This window comes from Sceloporus undulatus, chromosome 2, assembly GCF_019175285.1.
Source record: "Sceloporus undulatus isolate JIND9_A2432 ecotype Alabama chromosome 2, SceUnd_v1.1, whole genome shotgun sequence".
Taxonomy (NCBI): domain Eukaryota; kingdom Metazoa; phylum Chordata; class Lepidosauria; order Squamata; family Phrynosomatidae; genus Sceloporus; species Sceloporus undulatus.
The window spans coordinates 178907754-178927418 of NC_056523.1; the positions used below are offsets into that span (position 1 = coordinate 178907754).

At 43.1% G+C, this 19665-nt stretch overlaps 1 protein-coding gene across 2 annotated transcripts in view; it reads right to left on the bottom strand.

Annotated features, from left to right (window-relative positions):
• Positions 1 to 3150: 3150 nt before the first annotated feature.
• The window catches only part of KIF5A (kinesin family member 5A), a 72385-nt gene continuing 55870 nt past the window's right edge, over positions 3151 to 19665 (bottom strand). The window contains exons 20-30 of one of the 2 annotated variants that reach the window (XM_042453734.1): positions 19166 to 19267; positions 16839 to 16899; positions 16672 to 16743; positions 15803 to 15907; positions 14302 to 14322; positions 11457 to 11673; positions 8802 to 8955; positions 7598 to 7680; positions 6579 to 6606; positions 6263 to 6388; positions 3151 to 5125 (exon numbers count right to left, since the gene is read on the bottom strand). In XM_042453734.1, the coding sequence (XP_042309668.1) occupies positions 6310 to 6388; positions 6579 to 6606; positions 7598 to 7680; positions 8802 to 8955; positions 11457 to 11673; positions 14302 to 14322; positions 15803 to 15907; positions 16672 to 16743; positions 16839 to 16899; positions 19166 to 19267 (922 nt within the window). In that variant the 3' untranslated portion in view covers positions 3151 to 5125; positions 6263 to 6309. The remainder of the gene's footprint in view (positions 5126 to 6262; positions 6389 to 6578; positions 6607 to 7597; positions 7681 to 8801; positions 8956 to 11456; positions 11674 to 14301; positions 14323 to 15802; positions 15908 to 16671; positions 16744 to 16838; positions 16900 to 19165; positions 19268 to 19665) is intronic. The other variant, XM_042453735.1, reaches the window with a different exon arrangement.

Here is a 19665-nt window from a genome sequence, read left to right on the forward strand (position 1 = left end):
TAAATTCGTGCCCCTCAGACATTCTCAAAATGGAGGACGCTTCAAAATAAAAGCAGAAAAACACTCCTATAAATGTACATTCATGCTTCTTAGTCGTGCTCAAAATGGAGGACGTTACAAAATGAAAGCTGAGAACACTCCTAAATCCATGCCCCTCAGTCATGCTCAAAATGAAAAACGTTATAAAATAAAAGTTGAAAACATTCCTATACATGTAAATTCATGCTTCTTAATCATGTTCAAAATGGAAGGCATTATGAAAGCTTAAAAAAGAAGCCCCACTCATACTGTAAAAGTAAATTCATGCTTCCCAGGCTCAAAATGGAGGACATAAAACCCAATAACACTCCTATAAATATAAATGTATGCTTTTCAGTCATGCTCTTATTATTTTTGAATTTCACATCTTACTGTATTTTCACTTTAAACACATGAAACAATGTACATGTATATACATTTAAGGCTGTGCATGTGACATTGTAGTTCAAAGGTATAATTTTAATTGTACTAGTTGTTTATGTCACAGCTATTGCCATTACATGCAGCAATATACAGGGATTATGATGTATGAGTAACATTAGTACAAAAAAAAACATTACTAAGGATTCTGTATGATGTGATATGGGAAAAGGTCAATGGGGAGAGGTGACACCATGCGTTACCGCACTGGGTGATGCCAACCCTAGTGACTCCATTGACTGAGATAGCGATATCACTCCTCCTGTTTCTCAAGTGGCTGAGATCAAGTAAAGGAGATGCACTGCGAAGTTTTCATAGTAGAGGATTGAAAATAAATCCATTTAGGCAAGCACTTAAAAATGCAACGGGTCAGCGGGAGTGCGTCAATTCCTGGAAGTACTTGAGTAAATAAGAAGCATTTATGTAGATCAGTTCCTTGCATACTTTTTGTTGCCATGAATAATCATGGTGAATGTCGATCACAGGTGTGTCCCATTTGTGTGACCACTGCTGCGGAGATAGCTGGCACAGAATAAGCCCTATGCATGTTGGGAGTGTATGCTTCTATCAGTTGACAATAATCCTTGGAGTTGTTTCCACCTTAAAGTTTAGTATACTGCACAAGCAATCTCCCTTCCCCTTTTGATGATTAGTAAAATGTACATGTATGTGCCTTCAATTCACCTGTCAACGTATGGTGATCCCCGTGAATTTCATAGCATTTTCTTAGGCAAGCAATACTCAGAGGTGGTTTTTACAGTTTCTTCCTATGAAATATAACCCACAGCACCTGGTATTCATATGGCAGTCTCCCATCCAGGTATTAATCAAGGCTGACCCTGCTTGGTTTCCAAAATCTGGACAGGGTCTGGTGCATTTAGAATATTTAAGCCTTATTAGTAAAATACCAATGGTTTGTAATAGTAAGTACAAAGTTAGTACAGTAATATAATTACTATCATGATTTGTGCTGGACTATAGGGATAAGATTAAAATTGTGTATCCTAATCCTATATGCTGTATAAGACTGTTTTTAGGTGTTTTAAAGTGTATTTCAATTTGTTATTAAAATGCTTTTATCTTTGTATTGTTTCAATTGATTTTGATTTGTTCGTCACCTCAAGAGCCCTTGTAGGCTGGGAGGCACTTACAGAAATACTTAAAATAAATAAATAAAACATATGACACCACCACCACTAAGAAACGACTTAGAAATGAGAGGTGAAGCTGTAATTGTTCAATGCTAACATAATTTACAGCTGAAGCAAGGTATGATTCGCTCTCCCACTTTCCCCATAGTTGCGATACTCTTTTTACTTGCAACAATACCTGATTTCATAAAATCACATAGCATCCCCGACAGATGGCCATCCAATTTTGCAATAATATTTAGCATTCATATAGTGTATTTCAAATGTTCAGAGTGCTTCACTTGTATTTTTATGGTGATTCTTAACATATTTTACAATATGTAGATTATTTACCGCCATTTCGGAAACGCAGAAGTAAAGCTAAAATATAGTGCTTTTCTAAGGCCACAGTGAACACATTATGGAGGTATGAATTTTAACTGAAGGTTTTTGGTCACATGTTCTGCTCTGCTTTGTCAGTGGTGATTTACTTACAAATGGGCATGCTATTTTGAAGTCTTAAATAGAAAGCTTAAAGTGAACATAGCTTTGTTGCAATATACTATATGTCATGCCATGGCCAGTGCTACCATAAAGCAGAGTGAGGTGGCCACCTCAGATAGCACATTTGGGGTCATGAAATTGTCATTTACTTTGTTATCGCCATATTTTCGATTGTCAGGAATGGGCAGAGGTATGTGATTTTTTGTCTTATATAAGAAAATGAATCTTGTTATGAATCTTGGCCTTGATTATCATCATCATCATCATCATCATCATCATTGGAGTGGAGGCCTTTTCTGCTCTTGCCTCAGGTAAGAAAATGTCATGATCTGGCTGTGTGGGGGTGCCTGTCTAACATTGACTCTGATATGCAGGAGCTTTCAAGAAGTGTCAGACTTTTCACATCTCCCTACTTGGTCCTCCTAGCTGAAGATACTAAGGATTGAATCTGGTATTTGGGGCATGGAAAACATGTGCTCTACCATTTAACCATGGGCCCTCCCCAGGCTCCTGATATGACAAGTGGAAGTTTAATGAGGCACGTTCCTTCCCTAAAATAAAATTTATTATGGGTTCATTGTGAATAAGTTTGACTTGGAAACTACATCAAACACTTGAGATACAATCCAGGAATAAATGGTGTTGATTTATTCTGAATCTGACATGTCATCAAGATGATAAACAACTTTGAAAGATGTGGATTTGTCCTGAAAAGGCGGATCATGGAAAGCTTTGACTAGCAAACAAAAGTGGCCCAAGGCAGGTGTGTATCTTATCAAACAATCAAATTAATATTTAACATTCTCATTGCCTGTCAACAAAGTACACTTTTGTAAAATACACATGTGCAGTCATGAGTGAGGTATTACAAAGCTTAAAGAGAGCTGTAGCATTAAAGAGTGGGCTTAGTTTTACTACACACAATGTTTGAAACACAGCCTGTATGGATAAGATAATAGACAAGTGTTGATTTTAACTAGTAGGGATGCCAAAAAACAGAAATAAAAATTGTGAGACAAATTGGGCCTCTGCATTAAACAGTCAAAGGGGAGTCATTTGGAAATTACAATCCCTTGTAACAGCTTTCTTGCAGACATGGAATACTCTGTAAGGTATGTACCATCAGCTCCTTCAGCCCTTTGTTGGCAACCTAGAGGCGAAAATTGCTTGCTGCCAATAATACAGGATTTTAATATGTGGATAACATGGTGTTAATGTTTTTCAAGCACTACTAACTCAGTGCCATGCTTCTTGTTCTTTTAATACTGAAATCTTCATTCCTTTCATCAAGCATAACAAGAGTTATGTGAAATTCAAAAATCTGAATGTTTTTACAACCTACATTGGTTCAGCCGAAGATGCTATTCTATTTTCCAGGCATATTTTTTTTCTTTCTGCGATACTAAAGCCTTACTTCCTAGTGAATTAATATTTTTACACATTTCAGATTATTTACTTGTTCTTGCTGTTTATCCATTCTACTGCATGATTTTTAATTGACACACAACTACATACAAAATGTTTTTTTAACATATTTGTTTATTTATTTATTTAAATAAACTTTTAAATATTTTAACATGCAACGTTTGGTGTGATTTGAGCAGACAGAGGTAAAGTGACGGGGTGTCAGCAGTCCAGCAAGAAGGTCAAACAGGGCTGCTGCTATTAAGGAATCTGACAGTAAGCAGATCTGCAACCTCCTCCTATCCTCTCCCCAAAGTCTGCCGTTCCCCATTCCCCCACAACCCAGTCTGCTCAGTGTGATTCAGAAATAGTGACATTAATTGAAGATGTGCAGTGGACTCACTGTTCCCTTTAAGAATAGATATGGAAACACAGACTAAAGGCCACTGAGCCAGCTATCAAGAGACACAAAAAGGGAACAACCAAAAATATGTTGATAGCAGCCTCAATTTTTTTTAAAAAAAATCTCACTTTGCAGTATCATTAGACCCTAGCCTGCCCTCCAGGATGTGCATCAGTTGCAGTTGTTCAGGACAGTGTTAGAGAACTGGTAACCACATTTCTGCCAGTGTGCTCTGCAAACTCTAATCTTCCTCCTCCAACCCAAATTACCTTGTTCTCAACTTCACAGAATAAAATGGAACTGCCTACGTGTTCCTCTTGCCTAGTTGGTGGCTCATACAAAAACCACCCTTCTTCTCTACCCCTTATGGCTCCCATTATTTTGTAATTTCCTATTTCATTTCCACTGATAGCCAGTAAGTGATCAACTTCAGAAAAGATATGTAGTCCCTAAAACCATCACGCCAGCTGGAGGAGATGACTACCCAAGCTTTGAAAGCAAGCAAGAAGAAAGTCACTTCTGCATGCTTGGATTGGTTTCTTAGCTGTTTCTGAACTGTCACAGTGAACTTCACCTGTTAGATATACCCAGGTAAAACTGGAAATTCAAGTCCAAAGACAGTTGAGGCTCAAGCACCATGGCAGGCTCAAAAATGTGAAGCTATTTTTCCATGTTTTATGCCCTTTGAGAAACCCTTTGTAAAGACAAGGGTTGAGTGATGGATGCTCCACACATTTTTGCAGTTAGCCAATAACAGGTGAGCTGTCCCAGCCTACCTACCTAGCCAGTAACCTGGTAATGCCCAATTCCTATAGGGTACAGTAAGGCCTATCTGACATGGGGAGGGAGATTTCCATTAGGCTAGGGTCAATGTGATACAAGGGAAATGCCTTGAGTCCCTTCTCTTAGGCAGGCACCTGTTCCCCCAGGAGGGTGCTTCTACATCACAGTTCTTCAATGGCAACCAGTCCCTTAAGGCAACTGAGGCAGGAAAAGAGAGGAGAGGGCAACTGCCTCCTGGACTAAGGAGCAGGGGGCCCAAGGATATAAGTGAGTATACCACTAAGTGAGTAGGACAGAGAAACAGTGAGAAAGTGAAGCAGCAGCTGGATAAATATACAGGACACAGAGAGAGCAGGACACACAAACAGGGCCCATTTGTAGCAGAAGTCATGGAAAGCCAGGCTGCAGCATGCAGAGTTGAGGCTTCCGTCCCAATTAGAAACTAAGAAAAGAGAAAAAAAGAAGAAAAGGAGGGGGAAGAGAGAAGATAGGAATGAGCTTAAGGAGCCAGACTATGAGGTTTTCCGCATGGAGCTGAACCCTGGCCCACATATCTTCATTTAGCAATTCCATCTGCCAGCATTTCTTTAAGATGATAAGATCTGGACTATTCAATCAGACCCAAATATTCATTTAGTATGGGGCGAGAGGACCATTTCCCCTCCAGATATTTTGGTATACCATTCTCATCAACCCCACATGGATAATGGTCAGGATTTATGGAAGTTGTAGTTTAAAATGTCCATAAATCTACCTTCTTCTCTGGGGAACAATTTGCACATTCCTGGATGTTGCACTGCTGTGCACACTGTCATCTTAGATCAGGGACAGGCAACTGTAATGGGGGCAAGGAACATTAACCCTCCCTCCAAAACAACAACAATAACAAACGCCTTGGCAGGCTAGATCACTACTTCGGAACCAAACCAAAGCCAGAAGTTTTATGATTTTCTGTCAGTTTTTTGCTAGAGGGTTGGGAGCCAGTGTTGGGAGCAAAATTACGCTGTTTTATGGGGGTGGGAGGTGGGGTAAGAGTTTGGGGCTGAAAAAATGACCAATTTTTTGTGGGGAGGCCTGAACATTTAAAAGATGCCTGAGGACCTCCAATAGCCATAAAATGGGGCCGGGGGTTGTACATAACAGGCTGCACTTGTCCACCCTAATGAAACACTAAGATTATTAGGATGCTGAATTCTTGCACCTAGTAAACTATCATTTTCTTTGTACATGTTAAGAGATGCAGTTCTGCAGTTGGTACAGTCACAGAACAGGGGCAGCTTATGGACAGAGCAAATGGGTGAATTTCAAGGAATAACAAACACACACACACACAGCTCCATGCAGGAGCCTTCTTTATCACAGATTACAAACACCCCTTTCTATGATCCTATGCAGTATTGATAGATATGGATACACTGAAATGTGAATTAAAACTTTTTTTAATTATAGGGTATCTAGTATGTGTTGTGAGAAAGGAAGAGAGAAATGAAAGAGAAGCCCAGTAGATTCCTAGAAGAGGCTATGATAAATTCCTAAAATTGGTGACCAACTCAAGTTAAGAGCAGAGGAGGGGATGTACCTGATGGTGTATTGCGGCTCCCTGGGCAATTTGTGGTGCTGTTGCTATTAGCTGGCTGCAGTCTCCTGATGAAGGGGGAAGAGCTTGGCTTGGTCCTCAGCTTCAACACCGCAGGGCAGGTCACTTCTACAGGACAGGGAAAGTTAAATACCTGGCAGCTGAGGCTTTCCCACTTAAATGCTAAATGGTTCTCCAGCCATCTCTGTGCACACAAGTGGACAGCTAGTCTCTCTCAGGACCCAATAATCCTGAATGGCTGGGGGAACTATTTTAGGCCATGTCTCCCTCTGAAGAGTCCCTCTTTGTGGGTTCTCACCTGTTGTCGTTGATGTCTGTGGCATTTCCTGTGCATCAGTCCAGGCAAAAAACATGGGGGAAGATCAAAACAGCAGCATCAAAAACCCAAGTTATTATTCATTTGTTAATACTCTTGCTATGGAAATGGGGTGTGTTAGGTACAGCCTTGTAGCATTCTCCCCACAGCAGTGGATGGGAAGATGTGCCTCTCTAGATGTCATTTGACTGCATGTTCCTTCAGCATCAGCCAGCATAATGCATGGTGAGGAACATGGTGACCTGGGAATTGCAATCAAACAATACTTAGAAGGCTAACCCGTGTCCTGTAGCATGAGCATCACCATGAAACAGGGGTGGGCAAGATACAACCTACAAATGTTTGGACTATAACTCCTATCAGCACTAACCACAGGCATTGCCAACTAGTAGAGGATCCAACAAGTTCTGGACAGGCCACAGTAATTATAGAGTTTATACTAGCGTGAGCTCAGGTAGCCCTCAGTCTCTCTTTTTTCCTACCTCTGGCTTTTTTGCAAGGTGGAATGGCATATCTGTCACTCGAATCTCTACAATGAGAGGGAAAAACAGGATTGAGGGTAGAATGGGGGAATATTGTCATAAACTAGGAAAAATCCCTTGACATTTGGTTAAATTCTTACTATAATAGAAATAAGAACAAGAGGTTCTTGTTCTTGTATGGGAACTACGGGTAAGTGTATGTGGCCCTCTAAGGTGTGATGGACTGCAACTCTCATAGGCCCTCACCATTGGTTATGCTGGATAGGGCTGATAGGAGCTGGAATCCAAAAGAACTGGGGGAATGGCTATGGCTGCCTACCCTGGTATATACCTTCCTGAACTACCCTGCTTCCCCCTTACCCTCTGTCAGAGATAAGGAAATCCATTGGATGATGCTGGACACCTGTCCTCCTCAGGACCATTCTCATGGGAACAGCCAGGCTTCCTGGGAGTAGAGATTCAACAATACCTGGAGACTCACGGGTTCCTCAGCCTGGCTGTACATGTATCAATCCTTACCATTATCCACATTGAGCTTCCGATAAGAGGCCAGTGGGGCACTGGAGGAGCTGCTTCCACTGCTAGATGAGGCATTGGTAAAGCTAGGTGGGCAGAGGAGGGAAAGAAAGAAAGAAAGAAAGAAAGAAAGAAAGAAAGAGAAAGTGAGATGTGAAGGCTGAATGGTGACCTGCAGGTCTGAACCCCACAGTCTCAGATATACCATTGTGGGTTCACTTTGCTTGTATAAGGACCCTACAGTAAAAGCAGTTTCAGGGAAGAGGAATCGCCTACAGCCACTACAGCTGATTACAGGACCCCTATGTTATGTTTCACAAGAAACTTGGGGAGAAATGACTTATGTGTCAACCACAAGTTGAAAAGGGCGACTGAGAGAAAACACGAAATCTAATGAAATCATGTGCTCATAGTGTGAGTCATCACAACATTTCTGTGGATGGCTTGTAGCATGGAAAACACATGGAAAAGGGGAAACTCACAGGTACAAGTACACATCTCTTCATAAAATCATCAGCACTGATAAGACTATTTGCTTCACAAACGAGCCAGATCTGTGCCTGATTCTTCCTCCTGAATTTTGTACCTCTGACTGAAAGGCAATTACCATAGCCATGTTTTTATGTCCTAATGAAGGGGGGGAAATTCCCAATTGGATCTGTACATGTTGCAATAAACTTGCAAAGAGTTCATCTCCCCAGATCACAATTTGAATATATCTTAGGCAATCTTTTAAAAAGTAGGTTGACTAGGTAAGTGCTGATTTATACATTTCTGAAAAATCCACAAATATCTGTCAGGCAGCATAACTTGCTTCCACACACAGTAATAAGAAGTACCCCATACATTTTCCTGTTCATTAAAGTTCTTTTAAACTTTCACAGTCTGGATCTACAGAAAAACCTCTCTGCTTGGTCAATCTTGTATGCTGCTGTTAGTGGTGAGCCAGAGCTTCTGATTTGACTAATGTAAGGAGTGGACAGTTCAGCTCAGTACTTTGTATAAAATTAGGGAAGAGGTGGTACATCGATTTGTGGAAGAGAATGCCTCAGACTTTCCAACCACTACCTCTTTCCTCAAAAAATAGACCTAGGAACTGAAGTAGGCAGACCCAACAAGAAGGCCTTGAATAAGTCACAGAATGACTTAAGGAACCAAAAGTACTCATTTGCACATCTGAATGTAATGGTCAGTGAAAAATACTCACTAGCTATCTTGCACAGTGCTGCCAGAATTCTGCAGGTAGACATTCTGATAGTTCTGGAAGAGGCTGTTAGTGTAGCTGATGCAGTCAGAGTTGCGGACACCATAGGGGTTGGTGGGGGATGAAGCAGGGTAGTGCCCTGGTCGCACTGGCTTGGCTGCAAAGGGATGTAATTCACACATGTAATAAAATATATCCATTCATTTATGAATTCTAAATGTATTAGGAATCTACTTAGTCCAAGAGCTCCCGATGTTTTGGACTTCAGCTTCCAAATGCCTCAAACTACATGGCTAATGGTGAGGAATTAGGGGAATAACACTTGTAAGGATATCTGCTCAAATTTTGGGGAATATTAATTAGCTCAACACACCAATATGGGGCTCCTTACAAGTACCCCTCTCGGATCGAATCCCAGCCTGTTTACGAAGGGACCAGAACTTCCAGGAACTGAGGCAAAGGCAAAGTCTTTGAATTTTAATCTAGTTTATTGATGCACAGGGGGACACACTCACACACATACATTCACTCATGCAATCACTCAAGGCTAATAGAAGAAAAGGGAGGAAAAATGGAAAGAGAACACAAGGCCTGCTAATGGAAATACTTGCCTGCAATGGTTTCCCTTGGAATCAAAGTAGCTGCAGCAACACTGAAGGAAAATGGGAAAGGGGTGTGTGGAACCAGGAGAAGCAGACTGACAGAGTGCCTGCCTGCCACCAACATGGAACTTCGAACAAAGGAAAAACTGAACTTTTTATAGGTTCCTAGTCACGTAGCCAGTGGAGGCTCTTGTCCTACATCAAAGTAAACCAAATTTACACATCACTTGATCCATAGGCATCCCCAGCCATGGGAAAACTATTGTTGCCAGAATGGATTGTGTCTGTGAAACATCTCCCAGTCATAAATCTGTCTCCTAGGTGTGAAGGAATCTTTCCTGTTTGCAACTCCTAAGTAAGGCTGCTGCCTACGTGGTCTCTCCGCTTTCAGGTCATGGCAGCCAGGGGCAGCTCCCATAATGCCTTTCCATTAGGGTCATCAGGAGACATACTTCACCCTATAGATGCAGAGCTTGCTTGGAGGCTCCTATGATCAAGTGATGCCAGGGAAAAGGGGCCACCTGATTACCTCCACAGATGCATTTTGGGATAGGGATTTTGGGGGTATTTTTATAAAATTCCAGACTTGATAACACACTCCAAATCATCAGGGGGATCCAGTCCGGGACTGAGCCAAAGGTTCCTGTGGCAGCAAACTTGTAAGACTAAAACACCCACATTTCAGTAGAACAGCCATATAAATCATGCATATACACAGCTAACAGCTTTCTCAAAACAAGCTCACAGAACTGTCCAGCCAAGTCTCTATAGGGTGAACATCCTAGCAAGTGGGATTCTGCTCTCAAAAGCACTGGGATAAAAACATTTGCCTGGTGGGTGGAGTTGGGCTGATGTCACACAACGCAACATGAGCTGTGCACACCTTTTCCTGGAGCACCAGATGCAGGAAAGAACTGGTCAGAAAAGAGAACTACCAAGAAGGAGGTAGATGCTACTGTACTGTTTTATGTCACAGGAGAATAGAGACTGAAACACACAAACAGCATGGAATTTGGCCTGCTTCTTCTCTGTATGGATCCCTAAATTATGTCTACGAATATTCACAATATCTGCAATCTGTGAGGATGAAATGTGTGGTATATAAATGGTTGATTGTGGTATTTTTTAAAATTTAATGATAACCAATGAAATTTGAAATATGATTGTTTGTTTGTTTGTTTTTTTGTGGAATTTATAGCCCTCCTTTCTCCCAAAGTGGGATTCAAGATGGCTTACAACAATTTAAAAGGATAAAGCTAAAACATTAAATACAAAAGTTAATTATAGTTACCCGACACTATACGGTAAAAAACAGCATAATTCAAACATTTAAAAAGTTAGAACAATTAAAAAATTAAAACCGCACACCACACTACATAAATAAATTCATCCACAAAATGTCTTCAGCTCCTGGCAAAAAGACAGAGTAGATTTATTTATCGGACTACATGTGATTGTGTTAATGGGTGTCTAGTATATTTGATCTGCTTTCACAGATGTGGACTGTGCCTTAACAGAATGATGTCTGTAATGATTCTGTAAACATATTTTATATAGACAGCTCTTTAAAGTCCCTCCCTTTTTGATGAATTACCGGTAATAAAACATTTTGGACTTAGAGAATTTGGGCTGTCTCCACACAGCATTTTTTTTAAAGTAGAGAAAACAATGCCATGTCTAAAGGCTCACCTATATCTACACATAACTATACTTCCAAATGCACATGGAACAAATAATGGAAAAAATATCTGAGCATCCTTAGAACTCTTACTAGATAAAGAAACAGGCGGAGAGAAAAGAGTAAAACTGACTGAGGCTGTAATCCTAAACATACTTACTGGAGCAGCCTGCAGAATCTTTGGTCCTACCAATGTTTTTGAATGACAATTCCCATAATCACTACCATGCCATAATCAGGCTTGCTGGGGTTTCTGGGAGCTGGAGTCCAAATGTTCCCCTCACCTATATTAGGGAGTAAGTCCCACTGAACATGCCTAAGATTGCCCTAGTAATCCACTGGCAACTAATGGTATCCTCTTTCAACCTGCTTGCTTACCGATCTGTGCAGAGTGGTTGCGCTTCATGCTGTTCTTGTAGCGCACCGCCTCCTTGATGCGGTCTACCTCCTGCTGGTAACGGCGCTTGTCTTTCATCGCACCTTCTTTTGCCTCCTTCAGTGCACCCTCCAGGGCCTTAACTCTCTCAGCCGTAGCCCGAAGACGTTTCTCCAGTTTAGGAAGCTCACAACGCAAATCTGCATTGTCACGAACCAGCTGGGATGCAGGTCGGCAGGAAAGAGAGAGAAGGGAAGACAGAGAGGTAAAGAAGAGGAGATGCAGATATAAAACACTTGTGCTTGGTCTCAGTCCAATATGTACTTTCCTACACTTCTCATCCCTCAGCTCAGTGGCATTCTGCTTTCTTCCCACTGCCCTAGAAAAACAACAGATACCACTTCTGCTCTTCCTAACCCAGAACCTTCACATCTTAAAGCAGGGGCTATTCGCCTCTGATTCTTCCACTGTTTTGTACTTCAGCTCCCTGTTGCTCCTATTGACATGGATAATGAGGACAGATCCTAGGAGCTGAAGTCCAAATCATCTGGAGAACCAGAGGTTGAGAACCTCTGCATTAAAGGAACCTTCCTCCACTCAGTGTCCTCCAGACATGTTGAACTACAGTTTCCATCATTCCAATGTTGGTCATGTTGGCTGTCAACAATGGAGGTTGTAGATCAATTATCTGGAAATAACTAGGTGACAGAAGGCTGGCCTGGAGTGGGAGTTGGAGAGGACAACACTGCCTATCCAGATGTTTTTGGGCTGAAACTCCCTGGAGCCCTAGCTAGAATATCCAGTGGTGAAGTGCATTCATGCATTCATTTCCCACCCTTTTCCCAGTCTTGGACTCAACGTGGTTTACAAAGGTTAAATAGCTACAGATATAAAATTTAAAAACACATTTAAACTATCTATGAAATTAAAAGCATGTCCATTGAAAGTAAACAACAAATAAACAATTCATTTTGAAAGGACCTTTCTCCCTGAGCAATCAGTCCTCAAAAGCTTGCTGGAACAAAAAGAACTTCACCTTCCTCTGGAAGGATACGTATTATCAGAGTTGCAGTCCAATAACACCTGAAGGCCCAGGGTTTCCCATTCTTGCCTTAGCATCATTCCACTTTTTTCTCCAGAAAGGAGCAGCTGAACTTGTTCCTGTCCTCTCACACCATGTGTTCCTCAAGAATGACAGTACTTGCTCCTGACCTTGAGGCAGAGGCATCAGTGCCCCTTGGTATCAATGCTCCCTGGCAGTCAAGATGCTTAAACTTATACCTCTGATAGTTTTTTGTGGGTTTTTCGGGCTATGTGGCCATGCTCTAGCAGAGTTTCTTTCTGACGTTTTGCCAGCATCTGTGGCTGGCAGAAGCACAGATGCTGCCGAAACGTCAGAAAGAAACTCTGCTAGAACATGGCCACATAGCCCGAAAAACCCACAAAAAACTATGGATGCCAGCCATGAAAGCCTTCGACTTTACATTATGCCTCTGAATACCTTGTTTACAAAGAAACACAGTGGAGTTAGCCCTGAAATTGCCCGACTAAAGAAGTAGTAGAGCCCTCAGGCATATAAGCTGTTGTACAGAAGTAGATTTTGATTAAATGTTGTTTGCTTCCACTATAGGAGGATGATTAATGGAAGAAGAGGGTGTAAGCTCTTTCATCTACTCCAGTCCTTCCTATTCAAGAGGGATGGGGAAACATGTGGTAACACTCCAGATGTCACTGGACTGCAATGCTCATCACCATTCAACATTGGCTATGCTCACCAGTACTGAAAAGCTACCATGTGTTCTCCACCCCTGTACTGAAGGCACAGGAACTTTATCCTGTATTTACCCTGGGTTCTGGTGACAAACATCTCCCCATTCCAAGTATAATTCATCCTTCCTTCCTTTTTTCCTTTCTCTGAGCTGGTGGGCCCCAATCTTTGCCCAAGTACCATAGATCCAAGCCATGCACCATGCTTAGGAGTACTATGGAGAGCAAACTGAGGAAGCAAAAATTGAGAATCTCCCTTCTCCAAGCCAAAGCAATCCCTAATCTTCAATCACATACAAAAGCTCAGGTGGGTGAGCTGTGACATGCAAAAGAGATAGCAGAATGGCACGAGGTGGACAAGCAGCAAAGGGGCAGCCACCAGTACCACAGAAATTAGCAGGGAAGCCACTGAACAGCACAGCCTCCAAGGGAGGGGGAGAAAATGTTTGTGATGATAACATATGGCTCCCACATCCAGGGAGTGACACTGCAGGCCAGGGGACATGTATCAGCTGATACATACAATGGGTTTAGGATGGATGAATGATGTCTCTACAGATATCTATAGGAATCTTTGAGATTACTCCGAGTCTAAGACTAGCTATATCCAATCCAGCCTCAACCTAAGTCCTGAAATAGGGGAGAGAGAAATACTGTTGAGAATTTAGCAAGGAGCAGCTTGCCTTTATTGAACAGTTTAAATCCCTTTGGGCAGCAGCTGCTCCTGTGCAGGCCAAACGTGGTCCAAGCTGCCATGGCAGCAGAATTACCAGATGCCATAGAAGCCACACACAGACACACATGAACTGGCTTAGGACGTGGTCTTTGTGTCAGCCGTGCAGGCCACAATAGCTGGAGTTGCCTTGGTAGCAAAGTGGGGCTTAACATTGGAGGACACCACAGGAATCAATCATGGATAGGGTTGCCATGGCAGTGGAATGCTGAGAAGGAAATAAGACATCTGACTCGTCTCCCTCCCCACCAAAAAAAACCTCTGTGCTCCCAATTTGGTCACCAAGTGCAAACATTTCCTGACCAGCCCAGCAGGCAGGTGAATATGTGCGAGAGGCTGTACGGTACCTTGGAGACCCAGCGATCCAACTAGGATGCAGCAGCAATGGGAAAAGGGGGACACAGACAGCAACTGAGCATACTGGTAGAGTCCCCAGCCAAACCCCACTCTGAAGACCCAGAGAGGGACATGTTACACCATAAAATAAAACTGATGGCTGTATGAGGACATTACTCCTTCCTTCCTTCCTTCCTTCCCTCCCTTCTTCTGATGAAAGCAAGAAAACTCTCTTCGATGAGGTTGAGCTCTGAGGCAGGACATTCTTCACTTGCCCACAGCATGCTAAGCAGAAAGAATCCTAGGGGAGCTGAATTTACAGCAGGGATAAGTGGAAGGAGAACTTTTCAGCATGAAAGATGGGCAAGCCAACCTATTGGAGAAAGCTTGCAGTGAGAAAAAAAGGCAGCAGTGCGTGCAATGGATGCAGCAAATGCTCAGGTCAGCATCCATTTTGAGACTTAGTCACCCCTCCACCTACACAACATCCCTTCCAGCTTGGCCATTTTTGTCTGGACTGGTGTGCAATTAGCAAGCACCACCCCAATGGTAAAAGAGGCATTATTGTCACACACACACACACACACACACACACACACACACACTACACACACACACATACACACACACACACACACACACACACACACACTTCATCCTGATTGACATCCACTTTCTCTTCTCTTCTCTCCTCTTTAAGCTGTCACTCATCATCATTTGATTATCTGGAGAATGCCGCACCTACTCCTTCCGACACAGCTGCAAAATCCCACAGGATCATACATGCAAACCAATTTTGGCACTGAGCTGAATCTGCCCAGAGCAGGAAAGAAGGTGAGCAGAAAGGAAATGCACACTGTGCAAAGAACAGAGCAAAACAGGGGCAGACAATTATCAGTTTAGAAGCAGAGCAGAACAATCGCAAAGTTCTCATAACAGCATCAGTACCATCAACACAAACCAAGGTGATCAGTGGAGCCTCACAGAAATGGTAGAAAGCCTTTCTCACTCAAACCAAAACATCTTCTCTGCTGAAGCACCATCACTCTAGAGGGACTGCTTAGCAAATATTTGTTAGCACACTGGCACAACATTGCAGATGGGCAGAAACGGAAAACTGATCAGTACAAACTAGTGATGAACTGGAAGAAGCATTGGATCTGAAATCTGTAACTTCTGTTGGCTGAGGTAACACCATTTTGATGGAAGGGTAGCAGGAAAGAGCCTATGTAAACAATGGGAAGGGAATAGCTACAGGGTCAGGCCTGGGCAATATATTCAGCAAAGATGTGAATGTGAGTCACCCTGAAATGGTATAGGACATGCCCATGCTGTGTCCATGCCAGGCTGGTCTTGGGTGGGTGGCAAAAACTGGTACAGCATCCAGACTGGAATTTCCAGCAAATATCTGGAGGGTAAGGCTGAACTCACCAGCTACTTTACCCAACTCATATACCCCCCACCCACTGCCACCCCCTAATGTGATCCTCTGGTTCCCACCCCTCCACTCACCTGTTTGTGAACTTTTGTAAGTTGTTCCAGGTTGTTCTCAAGAAAGGAAATCTTCTGTTTCTGGGAATGAGCCCCCCCACTATCCTCGGGTTCCAGCTCCGCGCTCTGAAAAGGAAGCAGAGAATGGATATGTGCCTCTCTAGAGTGATGAAAGAGGTTAGACTGGTGAGTGAAACTAAAGGCCCTGATTTCACTGGTCAGCACTGACAGAACCAGCCAGGCTTGTAAGAAGCTTCCTTGTTCAGCCTGGATCCCAAATAGCTATGAGGTTGCATGTCAGGCTGGCATATGAACTGTGGACAGTTCCATGGCATAACAGAGTACTTTAGAATGTGTTCCTGGCAAGGAAGCAGGCCATAATATTGGGACTGTGGATTTCAGAGAGTTCAGAGGGGAACAGCTAGTATAGAGCAGAAGCTAATAAACACAATGAAGGAAAGCAGGAAAGCCCCAGATCAAATCTCACCTCCCCCATCGATGAATATGTTCAGCCACCTTCATGTAGTGTTAGCTCATTTCCTCCTCCAGTCCACAACAAAAGAATAATACTTCTAACCTGCCATAAAGAACTCTAATAGCAGGCTAGAAGTATTATTCTTTTGTTATTATTCTTATAATGAGATAGTGCAGAGTGGTTTTTGGAACACTGCATGATCTCTGAAGCAGCATGGAGTGGGGTCTAAAACACTACAGCAACATCATCCAACTCAGGGCCCTCTGGTTGTGCTGGATTACAAGTCCCCTCACCTCCAGCTGACCTGACCACATTGGCTGGAGATGACAAAAGCCACAATCTGACACAGGTAGAAGGCACAATGTTCAGGCAGGATGTACTACCTAAATGCTGGAGTGTAGGAAGCAGTACTTACTTTCTTAACTCGAGTCGTGACGTCTTGAACGAACAGCTTGCGAAGGTTGTGGAGGGTCTGGAGTTCACGGGCCTGGAGTGGCACAGAAAAGAAGGCAGGGCTGAAATGAAACAACTCTGGGCTTTGATCTCCCTCTTCTTTCTTTTACATCTTCTTTTGCTACTTACCACAGTCTCCTCCAGCCCTTTGAGGTCCTGCTTGGACTGCTCATGTCGCTCGTACAGAAATCTGTAAAGCGCAGACAAGAGGCAGGTCAAGAGCATGTTTGTGGTGGTGGGGAGCCTTTTTATAGCATTTCAGTCGAAGTCCTTGAAGTGTAACTAACAGGTTAAGTAGATGCTGCCAATCTGTCAGACACTAGATTCCAGCATAGCCAGAGTAACAGTCACAACTGGGGGCGGGGGATCCCTTTGATCCAAAATTTCGTGCAAGATCTTACACAAATTAGTGGAGGAGAAAATGAACGGGGTGGAGAATTAAAGGGTTTTAATTAAGGCAGCTGTGGGGCAAGCACTTCAGACTGCACATATGGAAGGGAGCAGACCCCCTTTTGTTCTCTTTGACTCCTAACACTTGTATATGCCAGATGGGCTATCCTGCAGTCCCTAAACGCTACTGTTGCCCTCAAGCATGATAGTATCATCAGTATTCAATTACCAGTAGCTGTGTTTGCATTACAGCGCTGAGTAAATTTACAGCGCTTTATAAATAAAGGTTAATAATAATAATAATAATAATAATACCCTCCAACTGTCCCACTTTGGCAAGGACAGTCCCAATTAATCTTCTGTTGTCTCATTTTCACCCAGTTAATTCCAGCAGTGGGGGAAAGGGGGCACAACCTCTATTCAGCCCATTTGGTGCCATCCAGCCATGGAGGGAGAGATGCAGGCCCAACTCCATTGGGCCAGGCCTAGATTAAGAAGAAGAGCCCTCCCTCCAGTCCATCTGGTGCCTTCCGGCCATGGAGGGAGAGATGTAGGCTCAGCTCCATTGGGCCAGGCCTAGATTAAGAAGAAGAGCCCTCCCTCCAGTCCATCTGGTGCCATCTGGCCATGGAGGGAGAGATGCAGGCCCAGCTCCAATGCGCCAGGCCTTGATTAAGAAGAAGAGCCCTCCCTCCAGTCCATCTGCCTTGGTCCAGGCCTCAGAGGGAGAGAAGACCTGCTGGACCTGATCCCATTCCCCACCACCATCCCTTCTCCTTTTGTGTTGTATCTTTTTAGATTGTAAGCCTGAGGGTAGGGAACCATCTATTTAAAAATAATAATAATTGTAAGCTGCTCTGAGAGCCTTTAGGGCTGAAGGGCAGGGTATAAATACCATAAATAAATAAATAAATAAATAAATAAATAAACTTCTCCCTTCACAGTAGGCTCATGCAAAAGCATATAGCCGCAGCATCTCCTAGCTTGTGTATTCTTCTTTTTAATAACTTCTGCCATCTTGACCACACGGTCATGTTGCTGGGCCACATGTGTCCCAGCTTTGATCTGTGAAATGTTGGAAGGCATGATATAATCAGCACCAGGGGTCCTTTCACACTCGGGATCTGAGTGCCTCATCCCCCTGGCTACAGTTTTAGAATATTTTTGAACTCTGCTCAGAGTAGAAGCCCCATGTGGGCCTGAAAGGGAGCATAAATAAGAATATGACATATTCTGTGCTTGAGTAATTTCCAATAGAGGCTGCTGCAGGGGGAGGAGTGAAGGACAGATGAAGTGCAATGATTTGGGAGTACAAGGCCTTGTGTATTTATGCCAGCTCCTTAAAACTGGGTGTTTCTCAGTGCTGGAATGTCAGTGCTCAGGGGAAAAGAGGCAGCTCTGTACCTGTACATTTTGGAATTACTCTGTAATAGTGTCAGGAGCAGGAAGATGAAAAAGCTAGACAGCATAATTTTGCAGGGGAAGAGAAACAGAAAGGGGATTCTGACTTAGTTGTATAGCTTTGATATGCAAGCTGACATTTCTAGTCACAACTTCAATGGCTGCATCCACAATGGAGGAATAACCCAGTTTGGCACCGCTTTAACTCTTTTCTGGTTCAAGGCTATGGAATTCTGGGAGTTGGAGTTTGTTGTAGACCCAGAGCAGAGCGGAGTGTGGATGCAGCCAATGTTAAGGTCTCTCCCATCATTTGCTTTTTTAAATTGAAGATGCTGGCAACTGAACCAAAAATCTTCTGTATGAAAAACATTTGTTTTACCCTTAAACTACAGTCACTTCTTTGTACTAGGTACTAGGTAGAGTTACTATATACCAAATACAGGAAATATGTGGCCTGAAACAGAAGTTGTTGGACTGCAACTCTCAGCAGCACAGCCAGTGATGAGGGATCATGGAAGCAGAGATCCAACAACCTCTGGATGGCCACATGTTCCCCTTTCCTGGTCTTTTTAGAGAAGCTTGTTCTCAGAACCACCCTCCTGTTTATCTTGTGATCACTAAAAGAATGGGAAAAGGAAAGGGAAAAGGGGGAGGGTCTCTCTCACGTCAGCTCCTGAAGCTTCTGCGATTTCTCTTGTTCCTCACTCTTGAGTTTCTCATAGTCAGCACGGAGTTTCTCAAGTTCAAGCTCCAACTTCTGATTCAAGCTAGGCATGGACAGAATATGGAAATAAGCAAAGATGCTAACAGAGAGGGTCAGCAGTCATGCCTATTGATTAACATGCTTCCTCATCAGCTTTACCCCGCAGGGTGAGAGCTACTTGGCAAGCCAAGGTTAAGCACTCTGGATGAGGAGGCAAAGGCAACTTAGTACGTTATTTAGTCCTTGAGAGTCCCCTTCCCAAGATACTGCACGCAGTGTGATACAACTGTGACTCTAGCTTTTCAGTCATATTCATATTTCACTCTTCCTCCAACAATCTCAGGGTGACATACACGGCTCTCTGCCTCTTCGCTTTATCCTCACAACAGCCATGCTGAGTAACTGGAGCAGGGTCACCACATGAGCTTTGTGGCTCAGTGGGTAATAGAACCTGGATCTATT